The sequence below is a fragment of the Amaranthus tricolor genome, chromosome 4 (assembly GCF_026212465.1).
Source record: "Amaranthus tricolor cultivar Red isolate AtriRed21 chromosome 4, ASM2621246v1, whole genome shotgun sequence".
Lineage (NCBI taxonomy): Eukaryota > Viridiplantae > Streptophyta > Magnoliopsida > Caryophyllales > Amaranthaceae > Amaranthus > Amaranthus tricolor.
In genome coordinates, this window is record NC_080050.1 from 8,032,825 (window position 1) to 8,051,834 (window position 19,010).

Genomic DNA, 19,010 nt, shown 5'->3' on the forward strand with positions numbered 1-19,010 from the left:
TATTTTTAATATTCTATAATATTTTGTTTTCTTAATTTAGTTCTAATCTCTTCTATAAATAGAGGTAGTATTTTCATTATTATTAAATACAAATCAAGTATTCAAAACTCCAAAATACTAATCTCTACTTTTATTATTTTCGCATTATAATTTTCTTTAGCAATTACCAGATTTGTAAGGTAAAAAATAATTAATAATAACTGGTTAAAAGAAATTATATCACTTTATTCAATATGTGATCGGTTGGTTTTAACACTAATCTTATATTTCAACTAATGCATGTAATAAGATCATATAATACAATTTAGATTAAAGTAGTCGATCAGTAATGATATTTACAGTCCTTACGGGTGGTCAGGACTATATATAAAAATTAATAAGTTCTACATTTATTATCAATAATTGTAGCTTTTCAAGAGAATTTAGTGTAGAAATAGGGAACGATTAATATTTTTTTGTAGTTATTTAAAATTCTCAAGAAAAAATTAATGATAAATTAATAAGATATAATTAAGAATCTTATATTTTCAAAGCAAAAACAATATTAAATTACATTAAAAAAAAATATAAGATTCTTTGTTATATACAACCCTTTGGGTATCATTTTCCATATTATTATACCTAATTAACGACTAATTAATGACATCTTATTTGAACTATAGTTAATTACCTCTCTTCAAAAGAAAAAGTTAATGAAAGGAGAGGTGTATACCTCACTCAAGGATCACAAAATAAAGTTTAGATGGATGTTTATGTTGTGTCGAAGTGTGGAAACTAAGTATGTTAGTATGTGTAATGAATGACAATAACAAGGAAATAATCAAGACAAGGATGATCGTTTACCAATCAATGGGCTACATCCACCATCTAGCCTAGGATAATATTAATATGTTTAAAAGAGAAATACAAACTTGAGAGGAATTACAAAGGGAGGTTTAATGTACGAAGAGTTGAATCAATACATGAGACTTTGGTGCACTTTAGACTAAGTGTATGAGGGAGTATTTATAGAGAAGCAATACATAAGTGGGGCAGCAACTAAACAAGACTGAAAACACAACAACAAATCACGAAACGGGGTCAATAGGATTTGCTCGACCCTTGCTCGAGCGAGCGTCGATTGATAGATCGTAGGGGGGTGCAGACTCGACCTCTGTTGCATGCAACATGTCCCTCTGATCCCCTTATAAGTCATAACTCTTCGTCCTTATACTATGAATGGGTAGTGTTACAACCCAAACATTGCACCTCCAAGCCTATGGGTAGTGTTACAACCCAAACATTGCATCTCCAAGCCTCCAGTATCATTAGTACATTATATTATGGTACTTGCTTGACTCCTTAGCATTCAATTACAATAGATGACCTTGTACTTTTTCTTACTTACACTAACATAAATGATTAAGGCTCTTCACAAATACTCTTGTGAGAGACTGTCTCTCAAAGAGACGACCTCAAAACAAGAAGCTCACATCTTATTTTCTCTTTAATTTATATTAATTGGACTATTTATCCCATATATCAATGTGTCTCTTGGAGAGACTGTCTCTCACAACAATTTGTGCATTTCTAATTTTAAAAATTGTTCTATTTTAGTTTTTGCATTCAATTTTTTTACTTGAATTCTAATATATTGAAATTCATAATACACAAAAATAAATAAATTAATGTTAATTTAAATCAATGTTAATTTTAGCTAACAATAGAAAATTTGAAATTTTGAAAATTTAATATTTTTATAGTTTGTACAATACTTTTCAAAAATACATGCCGCTCCTAATTTTAGATTTATTTAAAAAAAATTGAAAATATTTTGTGCAATATTTTAGGCATATAAATATTCAAATTTTAAAAATTGATTTATAAAGTTAGAAAAATATAAATAATGTAATAATTTAACCCATGGGCAATTTTGGGGGTGTACGGGGTGATCAACCGCACCGGACCCCAAACCTAAAGGGCCTCATACAAAAAAACTATTTTGAAATAACATACTATTAGAGTAGAGAGGGTTAGAGTTTTACGTAACATTTTAATTGTCACATGTTCAATTCCTATTAAATACATTTTTTCATTCCTTTTTTTAACCCTTTTCAAAGCAACTCTTTAACTTTCAAATATTATCTCTTACATCATTTAATATTTACTCATTATTAAACATCACTTATCATCAACTTCAATTATAAAAATAACTAACATTTTATTTCTTAATTTTTCGATCCTTTAAACTTTTACTCTTTTTATTATAAGTCATCAATCTATTACTATTTTCTCTCTTTCTTTTGAATATTAAAGATAAAAATTTAATTTTTAGCAACTTAATTTAAATTATTTTATAAAATAAATACCAATAAAATAAAAATTATGTTGCATTTTTATTTTAGTTTAATAAAATTTCTCTTTGTAAATATAAAGAGCCCCATTTTTAAAATTTATGAAAAATTAAACAAAGCTTCAAAAATTTTTGGGAAATTCCACATGGTAGGATCCAGTTTTCATGAAACGCTAGAGGTAACACTTTTGTAAGATTTTTCCACATGGTAGCATCCAATTTATGCACTATCTAACTGTTGTAGCATTTTTCGTTAAATTCTTGTTAATTTCTGTTTAATTCATCATTTTGTAAGATTTTTCCACGTGATAGCATTCAGTTTTTGCTCTCAAATGTTTAATTCACCATTTTAACTTTTAATTCACCGATTAATTTATCAACGTCCTTAAATGTTGTAACAATTTTATTTTCATTCAAATTATTGGTATTATAAAGTTCAAAGGTGCATTACAAACACTAATAAATAATTCAAAAGACGCATTTTATAAGCTCAAAAGGTGCATTTTATAAGTTCAAAAAATGCATTTCAAGCACTAATACATATCTACTTAGTTGTTACTATATTTAAAGGCGTTGATAAATTAATCGGTGAATTAAAAGTTAGAACAGTGAATCAAACATTTAAGAGCAAAAATTGGATGCTACTATGTGGAAAAATCTTACAAAATGATAAATTAACCGGAAATTAACAAGAATTTAATGGAAAATACTATAGCAGTTAGATAGTGCATAAACTGAATGCTACCATATGAAAAAATCTTACAAAAATACTATTACTGGCGATTCATGAAAACTAGATGCTATCATATGAAATTTCCCAAAATTTTTTGCTCCCCCGATTTAACCATATCCTTATAACACCTTATTTAAATAAAAATGTAAATAATAGGTATTTTCAGAATAAAGTTTTGTTAATTATTATTTTTATCTTGTCAAACTTTTACATGTTTTAAATCACAGGAGTACTACGCAATCCAACAGTGACCAATAATAATGACAGATGCCGTCATGTAGAATGACACAGTAAGGAGCTTGGGAGTACATAGACCCCCATAAATTATTATAAATTATACTTAATTTGAAAAAAAATTACTCCTGTAAAACACATAAATATATTTCAAATATTGTCGAGGGCCCTTTAATTTCCTTTTTCTAATTATGATAATCAATTTCGAGAATCCCATATCTGAATCCGACCACTCGCCATACAAGCATGAGGACTTGAGAACAATGATAAGTTTTTTATATAAAAAATATGCGAAGTACTCGCAATACATTCAAGGGTACTTCTTCATTTCATTATACTTGCAAGTTGCAACTGATATTGATATTTTTCCACACAATATGTTACAATCAGTAATATTTACGCAGCATAAATTATAAAGCATGCTACAAAGGTAAGAACCTGTAATTAAATAATAAATCCGCACAAGATTTTATTGCTTGGCGCAAGAATTTCTGGAACTCTGCACAAATAAGTTCATCATGACAACGAATCTGATAATGATGGATACAACTAAAACTCAAAAAAGTAATCAAATTCTGTATCGTACGATACCACCAGATCCAACTATATTGGAACTTCTTCATATAGGGAAGATGGGTTCGATCGATGGAAGATTTATCATAATGAGAAGGGTTTTGTATACACATCGAATGGCTCACAAGCAGTCAATTGTGGTTCCTGTTCATCATACACAAAGAAGAGAGTTTTTTAAATTAGATTGACGCGGATGATCTGAGATTGAGATGAATGAGTAATTCTAGATATTACGTCAAGATATGAAATCTCGGCCTATCATTTCTCGTCTATATCATTGTCCGGCCCCCTTCTACAACTATCATTTCTCGTCTCAGTCAATGTTACCCTCAAGACTCTTGTGTATGATCGGTCATATAAGTCTACAAGAAGAGCACCGTTCATTTGTCTGAGGTCCCCATTTTGTGAGAGTTTTTGAGAAAAGGTAGGATCAGAGTCAGAGTCAGCAACCCAGTATCCCGCACAAGTTAGGGTCCGGGGGGAGAAGGGTAGCGGGCAAATCATACCCATGCTAATGTGCGCATTCAGAATATCCCCATGGGAAATTATCAGACCCCAATGTCATCAATTGGGTCCCACCTAAACCTAGTTTCAAGGGTTGAATATACACAATCTTACCCCTGTAAAAACAAAGAGATTGTTTGCATTTGACCCATACTGATACAAATAGTATTTCTAGCGACAGGCCAGGGTTCGCAATATACACTTGAGATAAGATGCTTGAATCGTCCAACCAGCTGCATTCCATGCATAGTAATCCCCTTTTTAAAGAACCAAACCATAAAAGTTAGAAGTGATTTGTCTTGACTAGGATTTCCTCGGCATTTTCTTGGGTTAACAGACTACAGAAAGTTAGAAAGATCATAATTGACCAGAAAAACTAGAAGACAACATCTCAAGCCAAGTGTACACCTCTATCAGATTAACATCGTTAATATCAATATTTGAACCAAAATTTTCCGAAATTACATCACCCAACAGCCTAAGCATTTATCAGATTCGGGTATCTTACGCTCCTCTATAAACATCCATCAGATTCAAGTACCTTATGCTCCTCAATATCCACATTCAACACAAGCTTACTTGACTCCTTGACATTTCCGTGATCAATCAAATTGTATGAAACATAGCATAGGGATTAGCGTTGATTAATCCTTTGTAGAAGGCACCAATATTTTACGTGTTTCCTATTATTTCTCCCATAGAAACACCAAACCTCAAAATTCCAATTATATTCTCACCATATGGTACTCGTACTCTCATATGAAATAGTACCCCCCCCCCCCCCCCCCCAAACTACCCATATCTTTCCCATAGCATATACACATTGGAGACAATTGAGATAGATCCTTCAAACCAAGAGAACAATAGAAAATTTTTTGTCAAACACGTATCTTGAGTCTTAAAACCTTTAGCCTGAGCAGCATTCTCATGCCTAGCTCCAAATACTCAATAGAACACTAGGCTAATAATGAATTTTAATGGAACGAGACAATGCCGGTTCTTGGGGTATCCCAGGTAGCCGATCGCTTAGGGACCCCCTCGGAATAAGGGGCCTCAAATATTAAATGGTGCTATTCAGGCCCGGTCCCGAGCAAAACTTTTTAAGTGATTTATTTGTAAAAAATTTTTATATTTGAAGTAATATAATGTTACAATACATTTTGTCTTGATATTTTTCTTGAAGTGGAATGAATTTTATTTTTTAATATAATGAAGGGTCCCAAAGGCATCACAAAAATGAAAAGGGCTCCAAAATCTTTGCTCCGCCCTTGAAACAAGACCTTTCATATATATATATATATATATATATATATATATATATATATATATATATATATATATATATATATATATATATATATATATATATATATATATGAAACTATTTGTATCCTAAAATATCCATGCTCAAAATATGCAAATACCAAATTCAAATATCAATGCTCATTTTTCAACAGAAGGCAAGAATTCATTTTACCTGTCTCAAACTCCCACCAACACTTCCTCCGGTGACTAGCATCGTCAAAAGAGATGTAACAACACCTCCTCCAAGGCCTCCTCCACCAGAGCTATTACCAGCATTACGTATGGCTGACCGCATAGAATTTAATAAGTTCCCATAAGTACTAGCTTGTCCATGCTCAATGGCTTGTATAAAACAGTAAGTCATAGCCCCAGTTGAAGTGATCTGTGACAAAGCCTGATGCAACCAATTCCCAGCACAGAATGAACTTTTAATGTCAATCGACAAATGAATACTATTTAACTTTTAAGAACCAAGGGAAACACAATAGACTGGAGCTTACAGCTGTATCAGCTGAGGTCTGGTCATCATCACAACCACTAATTGAGATAACTTCTCCACCATTAGATCCTTTCCATACGCCAGATCGTGGGCGGTGATCCTCCCAAACATACTGCCCGCTCCTACAACATAAGAATTGAAAATTTTATGTAAGACTGCGCTATTTTGAATCTATTTAAATTAAAGAACATGAAAGTCACATGATCGAAGAAGGAAGTTCCGAGAATCATGGGTTCGTCTAGTGGATAAAGGCTTTTCCTTCCACTTTTATGATAGGGGTTTGATTCTCATCACATACAGACATCTTTCCCCTACCCCATTTGCCTATACGGGATTCTCCTTACCCTGGAATTTAAAAAAAAAAAAAAAAAGGCAGTTCCTAGGAATTCCTAACCTGTGCATTCTGCAAAGAAATGGTAAATCCAGCACAGTGCCACTATGACATGAATCGATAATTGCATGAAGTTTAACCCCACGAGGAAGAGGTCTGACTATAGTTGCATTTATTTCATCATCAACAATCATCCCTTGTGTTTCAAAGTCCAAAGGGCATAGAGTTTCATCATATCCATCCACTTCATCTCCATTATAATTCCGCTGCCGTGAACCATGGCCCGAATAGTGAAAAACCAGGGAGTCCCCAGGCTGACAGCCATTTACTAGCCAAAACAGCGCCAACCTAATGTTATGTTTGTTAGGAATCTTGTACGGATCGGTTTCTTCTTCTGCATTTCATGGTTTACAATAAATTAATATAATATTCACAAGGGCCAAAACGGCCATTCATTGTATATGAAGTATGTAATAAGTAATTAGTGCAGAATTGCCAGATTTGACATGAGAACTACCCTTACATGCATTGTTATTACTCAGTACACCAATTTCATAAAGACTATTCAACGCTAACAAGGCTCTAGACCACCTCAGTATGCCCATTTTAGTGAAATAGGGGCATTCAAGACTACTAGGCTTTTCAAGCTGCATTAGTAGTATCGTAAACTGAAGCATCAACGTCACTGGTTAGCAGTTAATAATAACGTTGACAAGATAATGCAACAAGAAAGATGATAAGGCTTGACTATATCAAAATGGTATACATATAACAGCATTTTCTACATTCTGGAAAGAATACTAGCAAATTTCAAGTTAAATTCAGAATTGGGAGCTAAAGGATATTCTTTTTGATTAAGTAAGCTCTTCAAGTTTACCAAACTATACTTTTATCTCTGGATAAAAAGAAACAAAATTTGTTTCCTATGACACATAAACCCAAAATCAACCATGAAAACTGACAGGAAGGTATTTTGTTGATGTATGGTTATGAATTTAGCTGACCATAAACTCTAGAGTTTCATATAAATTAATACTCCCTCCTATTCTTACTAGTAGTCCCATTTACTTTTTAGTACTATTCATTTATCACTCTTAATTTGTATTTTATTCTTAATCTATAAGTTAAAATATAGGATCAATTACCAACTACAGCCTTGAAGTTTAGACATTTTAAAATAAACAGCCTCGAAGGTTTTTTTACAAACAACAACCTTCAAATTACCAAACACAAAATTGATACAGCCACTTCACCGGATGACCTGCTAAATGACCGTTGACCATGCTAAACGACCTTTGACTTTCAATTAAATTTATTAATCTAACCTAATTACCCCAATTGCCCCAATTAAACTCTTCTTCCCCAACCTCTCTCTAACCCTTCCCAATCACCGCCCTTTTCCCACCACCACCACCATTCAATCCCCTCCTGTAATAACAAACCTCATCAAAGGCCCCTTCTTTCTTCCCTTACTAACAACCTCTCTCTACTTCTAATATTACCAAATCTCCACTTTTGAACCCATGTCATTTTAATGGTGTTTTCTGTAACAACTCTAGAGTTTCTTCTTTGGATCTTAACTCTCTATCACTTTCAATTGATATTTCTTTCGTGTCAACACATCTTTTCTCTATGAACACTTAATTCGTGACTTTATAGGATTTTGGAGTTGACAAAATCAAACGAAAATATTAAAAAATATTATGGTTGACTGTAGTTTTATTCTTGATTGAAGAGGAGTTTAGTGATGAAAACTTTTAGTGAATTTTGATTCTGTATAATTCATGGATTTGTTGAAATAACTTTCTCTCAATTGTAGTTTTTCAATGGAAATTTACCCTGTTTTAGGGTTTTACAGGGAACAACAACTTGTGTTGCACAAATCAAGGATTAAGAATTTTAGTGTTTTTGAATGGAATTTCCCAAGCCCCTTAATGTGTCTGCTACTAAAAGTAAATGAATGTTGTTTAATCACTCTCAAGTCTCAGTCTCAAACAACCTGCTCCTGGAACTAGAAGCAAAGAAGAAAGAAGGGGCTTTTGATAGGGTTGTTATTAAAGGAGGGGCTTTAATTGTGGTGGTGGTGGTGGGGTGGGGGAAATGGTGGTGATTGGGGAGGATAGAGAGAGGTTGGGGAAGAAGGGTTAGAGAGAGGTTGGAGAAGAAGGGTTTAATTGGGGGTAATCGGGTAAATTAGGTTAGATTAATGAATTTAATTGAAATTCAAAGGTCATTTAGTATGGTCAACGGTCATTTAGCAGGTCATCCGATATCGATGTCGTGTTTGGTAATTTGAAGGCTGTGGTTTGTAAAAAAAAAAACTTTGAGGTTGTTTATTCTAAAATGCCTAAACTTCAAGGCTGTATTTGGTAATTGATCCTAAAAAATATTCATGTGAGATATTGTTTCATTCGTCTCAATGCAAGAATTATTAATATCAATTTTGCATAGTTTTTATGATGCACAATTAAAAATATTAAGGGTTAAAATGTTGTCTCGCCAAGTGTTAAAAAGAAAAATGGGACTAATACGAAGAATAGGAGGGAGTATGTGTTTCAGAGAAGCTCGGCATTGAAGAGATCCCATGTGTTTCAACGAAGCACCCCAAATATCACCAAAAACGAAGATTTCAAAAGAGAAGGACCCAAAAAAAGGACTGATCACCAAAATTCCAAGTGCACTGGCATATCTAGAAGAATCCTCATAGGGCAAGGCTACCAGCCTCCAAGGAGTCAAAGTACACTCCAAATGTGATCCAAAGTCCAAAATAGATGATTGAAATATACATGACAAGGATTTGAAGTGATTCTGAAATCAAGGAAACCGATTGTAGTCACCCAGCAAACACATACAAAACAAGGCACTGGTGACTTGACTAATACGCAGTTGCTACAAAGGGCAAAAGTCTTCTAACTAGATGAAGGGAGGGTTCAGGCTCCAAGAATTTCCAAAAAGGTCCATATTAGAATACAAAGACATTAGACTCCAGAGGGATATATTTACTCAATTTAAAGTGTTAGTTCATCCCTTGTGAGTTGTGAATGCTGCAAGCTAGCAAGGAGATAGGTAGGGTAACACTAAGAAAGCCTCTGGAGATCCATGGGTCTCTAGCACTCCATCATCTCATCCATTTATCTATCGTTTGCCCATGTGAGAGCTTTCGATGGTACATGGGGTAAAATAAGGCCACTTAGGACTGTTTATGGGTCACCAACGGAACGGGAATGTCTAAAAAACTAAGGGGAATTGAAGCCTAGCTAGTAGCTCCTTCTATAAGGAGCTAAATCATAAAGCCATCAGAGCCACAAACAGCATTTGGACAAGGATGGCATCAGTCAAACATCATACCAGTTTGAATCTTAATTCTTACCCACATTCCAAACAATTTCTGCAACTTGTGTCACCAATTATATAATCAGTATAATTTCTTGTCGGGTAAATCGTCAAGCGTGAATAGCTGATTCTCTTTCTTTTTCTCCAAACTATAACAACATATTGTAATCCATGCTAAAACATTCATATAATCTAAAATTTAAACAAAATTCTATCAAATAACCAACTAAAACCCTTTCGACCCCAAAAGGTTATAATGTAACAAAGTTCAATCCTTTATCCATCCGAAAAACTAAAGACAAACCAATATTCACAATAATTCCACCCATAAAAATCCAATCAAATCCCAGAGAAAAGAAAATCATCAAAGATCAAATATGATTATAAACAATTCAATATCAGTAAGCATGATAATCAGTATGATTTTTTGTTTGGGTAAATTGTCAATCAATATTTGCTAATTCCCTTCCAGTTTTCTCCAATGTATAACAAATATCTTGTAATCATGATACAAAAATCCAAAAGTCCAAACTTTAAGCATGATTCTATGAGATAACCAAAGATTCAAAATGAACTAAAAACCCTATCTACCCTATACTGTAACAAAGTTCCTTCCTTCCATCACCCAAAAACAATTAAAAATCAAATTAATTATCATAAAATTCAACCCATAAAACCCAATAAAATCCCAGATCAAGAAAATCATAAAGATAAATGACTAGAAATAATTCAATACCAGTAAGCATGATGATTGATTCAGAAGGAAATTGAAACTTATTGATCAACAAAAATCTCATACACTTAGCATCATTAATACACCCTTTAAGCTCATGCCTTGAATATTTATAAGAAATCCCAACAATCACAGCCTTCTTACGGCCATGCACAGATGCCGGCGGACCAGGAGGCGCGTGTGAATACGGTGAGGGTGCTGTAAGTTGTCCGGGCGGCGCGTGTGAATACGGTGAGGGTGCTGTAAGTTGTCCGGGCGGCGCGTGAGAATGTGGTGAAGGATGATGAGATGGAGGCGCGGCACGTGGGTCGGCTATATGTGTGATGGCTTGACAAACAACACAACGGATGGATGATGCGCCGGGAGGTAGTTGTAATGGAGTCCGGCAACCCGAACAATTTACCAGCATCATCATGGTGGGTAAATGGGTATAATTGGTTTTCTGATTTGGGTATTTGGATTTGGGATCTGGGTTGAATTGTGATCGGAAAAAGTTAATGTTTGAGAATTGACTGAAGGGAATTTTTTGCTTGGATGAAATTCAACGAACTTTGAGTTTTGATGCAATTTTGCCGCGTTCAACAAAGGTTTTTGGTTTCTTTTTCTAGTCTAATTATATTAGAGTATTAATTACACGTTATGCAATTGGGAATTGGGATGATGAAGAACAACATACCTAATCCATGATCCCCTTAAAAAATAAAAACCTAATCCATGATTTTGATTTTAAAAAGGGTAAAAATACATCATGGGGCAAATTTGTGGAGTTCATATTGCATATTGCAAATACTATTTAATACTACTATTTAAAGTATAATTACTTATTAATATAAGTAGTTCGAAATAATATTAACTTAAATTGAAATAAAATTCGATTTTTAATATAAAAAAATTACTTTATGGGATGTAATATTGAAAATTATATATCAATATAATAAACTATAACAAATGTTTATATAAAAACCATTAAAATTAAAGCTTTTTACAATTAATATTTTACCGAAATAACAAAAATATAAATTAGGAAATATTTCAAGTATAAAAATAATCATTATTTTTCTTGTAAGGGTGATTTAGTGAATGTTGTTTCATTGTTTTTACAAAAGCATGATTCGACAAATGATTAACACTTAAGGTTAATCTATTCTATTTTGCAAGGTGATCAACAAATGAATTTTGACAAGCCAACACGGCCTCCTAGCAAGGTTTGAGGAGCAACCAGGGCAATGTTCATAGGGAAGCTTCATTTGATAATTTTGGTGCACGTCCCAAAGTTGGGGTCTCTAAAACAAGACCACAGTCTTTTTCTTGGGGATAATTAGACAATACCACTAACGGCCCGTTTGGTTGATGGTAATGAAATAATGGGAATGAAATGTTGTAATGACAATAGTAATGAAGGAATAGATATGAGAATTGGTAATGAAAATTCTTTTGTTTGGTGTGCATGACTAAAGAATGGTAATGGAAGATAATATTCCATTGATTGCATTTGGTTGTTAATAATAAAAAATGGTAATGACTCTTAGTTTCATTATTGTATATTTGTATCTAAAAGCATTATTGTATCTAAATTATTCTATCTAATGATTCTTTTTTTAATAATAATATTTTTTTAGATAATTATATACATTACCTTTTTTTCTTCATTATTTTTTTTCTTCAGCTCGAAACAACATTACCTTATTTTATTACCACAATAATACTTCATTACCATTACCGCCTAATACCAGGTTGTTTGATGATAATAAAAATGGCCCTTTTTGGTAATTTCATTACCTTATTTTATTACCATCCATTACCATTGAAGGCATCCAAACAACCAAATTTTTCATTACTTAATTTTATTACCATTACCGCCCTCTAATACCATGTATCAAACGGGCCGTAAAGGTGTTGACAATGGGAGTTTAGACACAATAGTGAAAAAAGCTATTTATCATGTAATTTATGTTGTGCTTTTTTAATTATGCATCATAAAAGTGATTAAAAAAATAGGGTAAAAAATATAGGGTTAGGGTATATGCTGTAAAATTACGTTCTATTGTTGTTTTTTAAGGCTTTTTATGCCACTAACTTACTTAAATTAGGTTAAATTTGATTTATTTAACATGAAACTTGGCACACAACACAAATTAGAGTATATTATTATTTTGAAATGGTTAGAATTGAAAAAATAAACATATATCTTTGATGAAGATAATATTTGTTGGTGCACGAAACCCCTAGAAAATACTCTTGTACCAGTTGATGCGGAACAAATTTAAAAAATGCCAATTAGCAAGACAAAAATGGATAATATTAGAGAATAATAGTAAAACACTAATGAAAGGTCCCAAAACCCACAAGCTAGCAACATTAAATTGAATTTTGATGCGCCTCTAAATAGGGAAAAGAGGATAACATGGAATTGGAGTTGTAGCAAGAAACAAGGCAGGAATTGTACTTATGGCAGCATCTAAGACTCAATGGCCTCTTCTCACGGTTGAGATGACGGAAATCCAAGGCCGACTCTACCACATAAGCAGCATGAGTGAAGGTTTAGGCTCACCTTATTTTGAGGGACCAAATAGTAACATATACAAATTTTCATATAATTTATATTAATTTATTTTTATAATTAATGTCGTTTTATTACCTTAATAATGAATAGTTATGTTTTAATTATTGATTTTGGGTTATTATTTAGTGGATATCGTTTGATATTTTTTTTTACTTTTTCATTGATTTTTACTGAATCTAGCTGATTATGTAGTGTTATTCTTAATTTGTTGTTAATTGTTCATTAAGTATATTAGTTGATCAAATTACTACTTAGTTAATTGAAATAAATTAGTAGTTTATCATTGTCACTTCAAAAAATAAACTTGCATGTTCGTATTTAAAGAGCTCATATTTTAACTTCGCTCAGGGTCAAAAATATTCGGAGACGACTAACGAAAATATATGCGACAAAATGAGCAATTCATCTGGTAGTTGCTGAAAAATAGGAAAAAACATAATTGTTAAATGATGCAAAGTTTTGTTGAAAAACATAGTAGAAACTCTTAACAAAGTCCAAGACCGTGGCCTTCGCATACAAGTTTTGGTGAAAAACATCTTGTGCCAATTACAAACTTTTGTTAATGTTTCATTCTCTTTTAGTTCTTGTAATAATATTTGACATGATTTTAATTCCTCTTAGATTATGGATATTATTTTTTCGGATATTATTTCGTAATATTATAAGTCCATCCTAAAAAAAAGGTTATACTTGCTAATGAAGTGATAAATTGCAAAGACTTTTACTAACTCACAATTGCTAACAATCCATGCTAAACTAAACTACTAACCACAAACTTAGGTGGAATCTCATTACCAACAAATTAAGCAAAGCCCACACCAACTCACAATTGTATATATCCTTGTCCTTCCAATACTCCAAATTTGAAGCCTCCGCTGCGACACTTTTCGTCCATCCTTCCTTCCGGCCGTTGTTGTCCACACTTCTTACTCTTCATTTTACTCGTCTACTGATATGTTATGGTTGGTGTAATTTATTTTATTATGCACTAAATTCACACAGACATCTCTATAACTAAATATGTGTAACATATTTTGACATGAATTAAGTGTATAATATTAAAAGTTATAGAAATAAATTAGTGAGAATTTTAAAAGTATTTGGTGTCTTTTTCGATTTTGAAAAAAAAAATGTTAGAATATCAAATTATATATAATACAACAAGTTTTGTATGAGACCGTTTAACTATGAGACAAGACCATATAATTAACTCATTTATCTAATTGATCACTTTTATGATCATAAGTGATCGCTTTTAAGGTCACAAGTGATCACACTAAGACTACAAAAAATAATCACTTTAAAGCTATAAATAATCACTTAAAAGTTAGGAAAAATGACCATGAATAAATACAACATTTCATTAATTTCCCTATAATAATACTAATTTTTTTTATTAACCATAAATAACACTAAGTTAAGAGTTTTTTTCCTAGAATAATATCAATTTTAATTTATTAACTACTTTACCAAATTATTTTGTCATATAATCTCGGAATCTCCTATAATTTGATTTTTAACATGTTTGGTATATAATAGGGGGAAATCCCCTAAATTGGTATTATTTATAGTTAATTAAAAGTTCATAATATTTTAAGAAAATAAGCAAAAGGTTGTATTATTTTGTGATCACTTTATAATAGTAAGTATACATTACATTTACCCAATAAAAATTGTCTCACCGTGTCGCCTCATTTGATAATTTGTGTAGATAATAAGCTGATTGGAAAAAAAATACTAAAATAAACAAATTATAATAACTAATAAGGAAATCTTATATGAAATCGTCTCATTGAGAGACGAGCCCATATAAACAGCTCAAATCATTTATCATTTATATTTGAAAAGAGTACTAAAAGTTAATCATATATTCTTGTATGAGGCAGTCTCACCGTGAGACATCCCTTATATTTTGGTTAAATAGCCCAATAATAGAAACTTTTTGCTTATGAAATTTTTGTTTTGAAGTCGTCTCACCATGAGATGGTTTCATAATAAACGGGCTAGTTAAACATAAGCTTAAACTTTTAAAAAAAGAAAAAAGAAAAAAAACAAGCGGGCTGTAGTGGGTTCACTCCAAAAAGCCCAAACCAAAACTTGTGAAAACCCTAAATTTAATCCTTCAAATAAACAAGCAGCTGTATAAAACCCTAAGTTTACCCGATTTTCCATTCTCTACTACATTTCGGCCATCTTTTAGGGTTTCCATCTCCTCTCTCTGTAGCTTCGTATCTTAACTATGGTACTATTCTTTTCCTTTGTTCTTATCATCATTAATTAAATCATGTTTTTATTTTCTGAAATTGTATCTTAATCTTCAAATTTTGTATATTAATCTGATTTATTCCAAGGTTTTCGAAACTTTGATGCTTGATTTTCCTTGTTGAATGTGTTTATAATCCTCCTGGTTGATGTATAGTTAATATTGATTAAATTTAGTCATGTATTCAGGTATTGAATGTGATTTTGATGCGTATTTTTTGTTTTTAGATTTTCTTCGTGCTATTCTGTTTGATACTTGAATATATTCCAGGGATGAAATATTATTTTTGTTAGGGTTTATGTACCATATAATATTTTGACTATTAGATTTGATTGTTTAGAGTGATTAGCGTTACATTTCATACATTCATCTATCCTAAGTAAGATGTTCATTACTTTCTGAGATGTATTTGGATGATGATTCATGAAACTAGCCTGTAATCGTAAAGTTTTTTTGTCACATGGTAGATCGTAGTATGACGTAGTCTCTTGATTCGCTGCTCCATTTTGGATTAAGATCTTGATATAACTGATAAGATAACAGTGTTCAAAGTTTTTTTGTTTGCCATTACAGACTGTTAAATAATGCAACCAATTCCTACTTAATTTGAAGTTTGATATAATTTTCTTACAGTTGAATATATTTTTGACGGTTTTGTAATTGATTAGATTAGTTTATTGTACATGTGTGATTTTGGTGATATAATGCACCTATGAAGCTGTGTCTATCATAAAGACTTTGTTTTTGATTAGTTACTTCGGTATTGATCTTTACAGGCCAAGAGAACAAAGAAGGTCGGCATTGTCGGGAAGTATGGTTAGTACCACACTTCATCTTTTTAAGTTTTTCTACCTGTTTTTTATATGATGTCGCGAGTTATTATGTTAGTCTGCCCTTTATGATATTGGTTTGGGATTTTAGATTTATGTTTGAACAAATTTTATCTGGGTTCTTAAACACTAAATAATTTTAAAGGACCAGTGGTAAAAGTGGTGTTTTGGCTTAATTGAATGAAATTGTTGCTTTTCAACTTCGTCAAGCATCTTTTGGGACATCATATGTCCTTGTATTGTAAGTAATGCCTGTCCTTGCATTGTTCAGGTACCCGTTATGGTGCTAGTCTGCGTAAGCAGATTAAAAAGATGGAAGTCAGCCAGCACAGCAAGTACTTCTGCGAGTTCTGTGGCAAGGTAGACCTCCAATTATTCTACATCTTACTCTTCCAAGTAGTGTTTATTTGCTATGAATTAGCTATGGTATCTGACTCTGAAAACAAAATGTTGTAGTATGCTGTGAAGAGAAAAGCTGTTGGAATCTGGGGTTGCAAGGACTGTGGGAAGGTCAAGGCTGGTGGTGCTTACACCTTGAAGTAAGGAACTTGTCCATGATTCTGTTCTGCAACCTATTATTATCATTGCTTTTACACATTTTAATCTGTTCTCTTTTTTCTGTAACAGCACTGCCAGTGCCGTGACTGTAAGAAGTACCATCAGGAGGCTGAGGGAGCAAACTGAAAGTTAAATGCTCTTAGATTTGAATTTTATTCTAGTTAAGAGTTTAATATTTTGTGTTGGAGAATTATAAAAGTACACTTTGGATCATTGTTTTTGAACCTTTTCACAACTTTCTTGCTAGAGCTGATGTATTTTGGAGTGTATACTCTGCCTTTTTGTTTGTTTGAGTATGACCATGTCGCTTGGTGCTTATCTTTATTACTTCTAGCTTAGCTGATTCTCGATTCATATTCTCCTTCATTAATGATAACTAATGTTCCTAAATAATTTTGCCTTGTGATGCTTGGGTCATAGCTAAAGACAGTAGCTGGCTCTTGTTAGTAAAACAATTGTTTGGGATGCACAGGTTCCTGTGTTGGCAATGATAGCGTGTCCACGCCTTTGGCCATAACTAATCACGTATTTGTTTCATCCGAAACACTTGTTTTTTAGTGTTTGATTTAGATCGCTTTGGCACTCAAGCTCACACTTTTGTTGCTCTTCGAGTTTCTTGGCATTGCCTACCACATGCTCGAAGGTGTTTAGGATGAACCTCTATCTTCGTTCCTGAGATCTATTTTCCCAACTTTAAGTTTTCATCCTTGGTTATCGGTTTTGTGGTTGATAAGAAGGGAATGACTTGGAGCATGAACCATTTTTTAATTGGGGAGTGTGAGTTAGGTTCTTGCTGCCCTTTCCTTGGTAGCTGATATGAGATTACTAGTCGGTCTGATCGTCCTCAGTTCATTAAATCTTTGTATTCTTAATGTCTATTTATATTATCTTTAATGACTAAATGTCCACCAAAAAAGTACTTAAAATATCTATTTATTATATTCTTAATGCCTATTGAAAAACTTAGTTTACTACCCTACTTATTATATCTTTAATGCCTACTTATAATATATTTAATGTCTATTTAAAATATACTTAACGACCACTGAGTATGTACTTAAGTACTTTATTTTAAATGACTACTTACGATATTCTTAATGCATACCCAAAAACTTACTCTATATTTTCCTTTTAATGCCAGCTCAATTAGAGATGATCTCTTAAAAAGATCGTCTCTCATAAGAATTTTTTATTACTTATTTAAAGAGCACCCTTCATCATAGAACTTAATCTATGTTTTCAGTTTTCACAAATCAATATATTGTTGTCTATTCTAGTTAAAGAACACACTGATGGCTCACACTTTTCCTTAGATCACTCCTAGCATAGGTCTTGATGTTTCCTTCACGTATGCGATGCTTGCTAGCTCTCGAACTAAAGAACAATTGTCTTGATCAAGACCGATTCGGGCGACTTAAATTGTTGATCCATCGGGATTCCTCGATCACTCTATCTAATCGTAACTTCAGTTCTTGGGCGATTTGTTTATGTTAAATTATCAAGTTAGGAAAGATTTGTACTTAATGAATGAGAAGTGGTTGAAAATATGAATTTTGAAGTTTAAAATTGGACTAAATTGTAAAAAAATACTTAGAACAAAATTAGTACGACTGCGTATATGTTTAAACTCAAATTTTTCGTCCTGTTATCTCTAGCTTTTTAAGCTCTTGTTTTATTTCATTCTTCGGAATATAAGAATCTAGAAATAGCATCTATATATACATTCCATCAAATTAAATATCCTGAAAACTGGATATGTAATGTAGGATAAGACTTTAGACGTAGCATTAACATAAGAAATAGTGAAATACCCAAAAGAAAGATCCCTTGCTAAGCAAGGATTGTAGAATAATCGTACAATTATATATACATTTGACCAAATTAAATATAGGACGTGTTGGGAGCGTTCGTCTCATATTGAGACTAATAGCTCAATCGGTTTAATTATAGGTTTTTTTAATATGTGATCAGTAATTGATTAATTAAGCATAATTGATAAATTTAAGGTTAAAATAGCTTTCTTTTAAAGTTATAACTAATCATTTAATTGATCATATTTATATAATTTATATCTTAAGGTCTAAATTGATTACTTTAACGTTGACATTAAAGAATTTAAAATAATTAATCTATTTAAGGTAAACTTGTAACTAAATGATCACTTCAATGTTAAAATTAAAATTTTATTTTTCTTATTAATTTTTTTTAAATAAAATTAA

The 19,010-nt window shown here is 32.2% G+C and overlaps 2 protein-coding genes across 2 annotated transcripts; one reads left to right on the top strand and one right to left on the bottom strand.

Moving 5' to 3' along the window:
* Positions 1-3,156: 3,156 nt before the first annotated feature.
* LOC130810330 (metacaspase-1) lies at positions 3,157-11,337 on the bottom strand. Its single transcript, XM_057676344.1, has 5 exons — positions 10,581-11,337; positions 6,575-6,905; positions 6,182-6,302; positions 5,854-6,075; positions 3,157-4,016 (listed from the first exon to the last, which is right to left on the bottom strand). The coding sequence occupies exons 1-5, from the start codon at positions 10,990-10,992 to the stop codon at positions 3,957-3,959; spliced, it is 1,146 nt and encodes a 381-aa protein (XP_057532327.1). The 5' UTR covers positions 10,993-11,337; the 3' UTR covers positions 3,157-3,956.
* Positions 11,338-15,204: 3,867 nt separating this feature from the next.
* LOC130810331 (60S ribosomal protein L37a) lies at positions 15,205-17,115 on the top strand. The gene is made up of 5 exons (XM_057676345.1): positions 15,205-15,382; positions 16,180-16,219; positions 16,505-16,593; positions 16,690-16,772; positions 16,861-17,115. Exons 1-5 carry the CDS (start codon positions 15,380-15,382, stop codon positions 16,922-16,924), a joined length of 279 nt encoding a protein of 92 aa, XP_057532328.1. The 5' UTR covers positions 15,205-15,379; the 3' UTR covers positions 16,925-17,115.
* Positions 17,116-19,010: the final 1,895 nt, after the last annotated feature.

Coding starts and splice junctions, on each gene's coding strand:
- LOC130810331 (XM_057676345.1), top strand. Junction 16,594..16,689: donor TCTGCGAGTTCTGTGGCAAG/GTAGACCTCCAA, acceptor AAAATGTTGTAG/TATGCTGTGAAGAGAAAAGC. Junction 16,773..16,860: donor GGTGGTGCTTACACCTTGAA/GTAAGGAACTTG, acceptor TTTCTGTAACAG/CACTGCCAGTGCCGTGACTG.
- LOC130810330 (XM_057676344.1), bottom strand. CDS start 10,992: ATGATGATGCTGGTAAATTGTTCGGGTTGCCGGACTCCATTACAACTA. Junction 6,906..10,580: donor ATCAATCATCATGCTTACTG/GTATTGAATTAT, acceptor CATGAAATGCAG/AAGAAGAAACCGATCCGTAC. Junction 4,017..5,853: donor TTGGTGGGAGTTTGAGACAG/GTAAAATGAATT, acceptor TATGATGAACAG/GAACCACAATTGACTGCTTG.